At 37.0% G+C, this 2,821-nt stretch overlaps 1 protein-coding gene across 1 annotated transcript; it reads right to left on the minus strand.

Moving 5' to 3' along the window:
• Nucleotides 1-934: 934 nt before the first annotated feature.
• LOC137629262 (DNA ligase 1-like) lies at nt 935-1,918 on the minus strand. The gene has a single exon (XM_068360523.1). It carries the CDS (start codon nt 1,916-1,918, stop codon nt 935-937), a length of 984 nt encoding a protein of 327 aa, XP_068216624.1.
• Between the last annotated feature and the right edge of the window lie 903 nt (nt 1,919-2,821).

Consider the following 2,821-nt stretch of genomic DNA (forward strand, 5'->3'; position numbering starts at 1 on the left):
TAAAATGCCATGACAGAAAACACAGGAAAAGAATGTAGTGCAGTATAGTGGGTTATCTAGTGTGTTGGTAGGTTATGAGTTGACCCAACCTAGGGCAGCAAGTATTTGCGAATTCTAGCTTCTTGCGCCTGTCTGTTACCTAAATCTCGACAAAAGAGGGGGCTGACTGTTTTGAAGGGACTTGTTTAATAGAAGTTATTATAATTTATCACAATACACTACTTACATAACCATACTCAGTAACTTGAACATCATCTGATAAACTTTTAAGGGGCTAGGTAAAAAAGTCCCCAATAACAACAAAACTTTTTTAATTTGTAATGAAACTGTAAAGTTATGTTTATGCATGCTATGCATTGGATTTTTTTTTTAAATTTACAAATAACTTTATTTTATTTACAGCTTTCATCAGAAAAAAAGGTCCTTTAAAACTAAAACTGCATGACTTCATATTTCAACGGCAATACCCGATTTAAGATGTATTTTATTACAATAATACACTGTGCAGTATTTACATCGTGAAAATTACGACATATCATCAAGGGAATTACCACCTTTGTGTTAATCAATCTAAAAATCTGTAACCTTTGTGTTAATATAAAAATCTGTAAGAACACCATTGTGTTAACCTACATATTTGCAAGAACACCATTATGTTAATCTGCATATTTGCAAGAACATCATTGTGCTAATCATTCTAAATATCTGTGAGACAATGTCAGTAAGAACACTGATATAAACTCTTAGATAAAGTACAATATCATCCAGTGAAAACAAAACTTTAATTATGTAAATAAAATTATAAACATTATGCGTAACTAAAAACATCTTCTCAGGTCTTGCATTGGCCCATTAAGATTGATACAGTCCATAAATGAAAAAATAAGATGAACATCTTTGGCATATACAGTATTATGAACCTAAAGCTCTCAAATCATTTCCTACGATTTGATCGCCTGAGATTGTCATAAGTTCTCTCGATTTCAGTTTCAGACTGCTTAGCTTTATTTTTTTCATTCCTTGTTACCACTACACTTTTTCCATCTTCCTCATTTGTTTGTGAAATCTTTGATTTTCTTGTTGGTTTTAAACCTTCATTCTTCTCTTTTGTTGGTTTTAAACCTTCATTCTTCTCTTTTGTTGGTTTTAAACTTTCATTCTTTTCTTTTGTTGGTTTTAAACCTTCATTCTTCTCTTTTGCTGGTTTTAAACCTTCATTCTTTTCTTTTGTTGGTTTTAAACTTTCATTCTTCTCTTTTGTTGGTTTTAAACCTTCATTCTTCTCTTTTGTTGGTTTTAAACCTTCATTCTTTTCTTGACAAGTTTTTATGGCTTGTTTACTACGACCTTTCAGTTTTACTTGCTCCTCACTATTATATCTTGATTGCTTCTTTGGTGGCTTTGAACATTCATCCTCCACGTCAGCATCTGTTTTCCGCTTCCTAGACTTTTGCAAAATCTTCTGTGTATCCTTTGTATTTTCAAATTGCTTTTGTTGTTTAATACTTATGTCCTCCTCTGCATTTAAATCTTCATTCTCTTTACTGACATTATTTAAATGCTTACATGGTTTCAACATATCTTGTTCTTCAATGACAACGATACATTTCTTTACTTTGGAGGCCTTTAATGTCAAAGAATCTTCCTGTAACAAGGTTTTTTTTGATGATTTTGAACTCACCTCTTCTTTCTTTTTTTGAGTTTTCTTTTGCTTCTTTTTTTTTAGTTGGAAATTGTCCACCTCATCATCTTCGCTAACTCCAGATGACTTGACAGATTTTGAATTATGTTCTAACTGCTTGTTTTCAGTTTTTGATTTTCTCATTCCTGTCTTACTTTTTGTTTTATCTTTAGCAGAATTAACTTTAACTGGAGATTGTTTCTTGGGAGAGATTCTTCTAGGCGAGGCTAATTTCATTTTTTTTGCTCCTGTTGCTGCAATTTCAAAATAGTAATTGATAAAACTCTTGCAAAACAATCCTTCATGGTATTAGTGAACCTCATTTCTAATATCTACTGACAAAATAAACTAAAAAAAATCTAATTTATATCTATATAAAAGGAAATCTATTCTACAAAACATCTTAAAGTATACAATTATATTTGTTCCAACACGGAGTACTTACCTCGAACTACTTTCTTAGGAGTATCTGGGATCTCCTCCCAACCGACCAGAATTTTGTGTAGTTTACCCTACGCTTCTTTTCTATGCGGGGTAACCTCTGACGGAGTTATACGCGCCCAGAGAGCATGCTTGCTCAGGTCTCGATCTCCAGTAAGTTTCTGGTCGCGTCGCGGGTAACATCCCGACGCTCTCTTACCCAGTTTGACCCTTTGTGTCCCCGACCCCCTTTGTGTCCCACGTGGTCCCTTTGTGCTCTTCCTTATCCTTTTCCCTCTGTCTTCCTGTGTCTCGCAAATATGGAGCATCCCTGTCGTTGCCCTGGGCCTATGGCCGGAAAATCGTGTGGCGCCTTCCACTCAAAACCTAAAGTTGACCCGCACTCCTTGTGTTCTTCGTGTAGGGGCAGTGTGTGTTCCCCTACAGCCACGTGTCCGGAGTGAGAGTCCTGGAACGAGGTGCAGTGGGTGCGCTATGGCACCAAGAAGAAGAAGTCCTCTAGGAGATCGCCTAGGAAACCGAGCGTCTCTTCGCTTCTTGCTTCGGCCGGCGTTTCTTCGCCTCTTGCTTCGCCCGGCGTTTCTTCGGTCAGTCTCTCTGCCGCCTTCCCCTACCCAGTGTAGGGGACAAGGTAAGTCAGTTGCGGGGAAGAGGCCTGTGGCCCTTCCCCAGAAGTCTGATTTTCCTGATAGTGGGATT

Source organism: Palaemon carinicauda, chromosome 37 (assembly GCF_036898095.1).
Source record: "Palaemon carinicauda isolate YSFRI2023 chromosome 37, ASM3689809v2, whole genome shotgun sequence".
In the NCBI taxonomy this organism is placed as follows: domain Eukaryota; kingdom Metazoa; phylum Arthropoda; class Malacostraca; order Decapoda; family Palaemonidae; genus Palaemon; species Palaemon carinicauda.

Bases quoted from the DNA above. Each gene is read 5' to 3' on its own strand.
- LOC137629262 (XM_068360523.1), bottom strand. From the start codon at position 1,918: ATGAAATTAGCCTCGCCTAGAAGAATCTCTCCCAAGAAACAATCTCCA.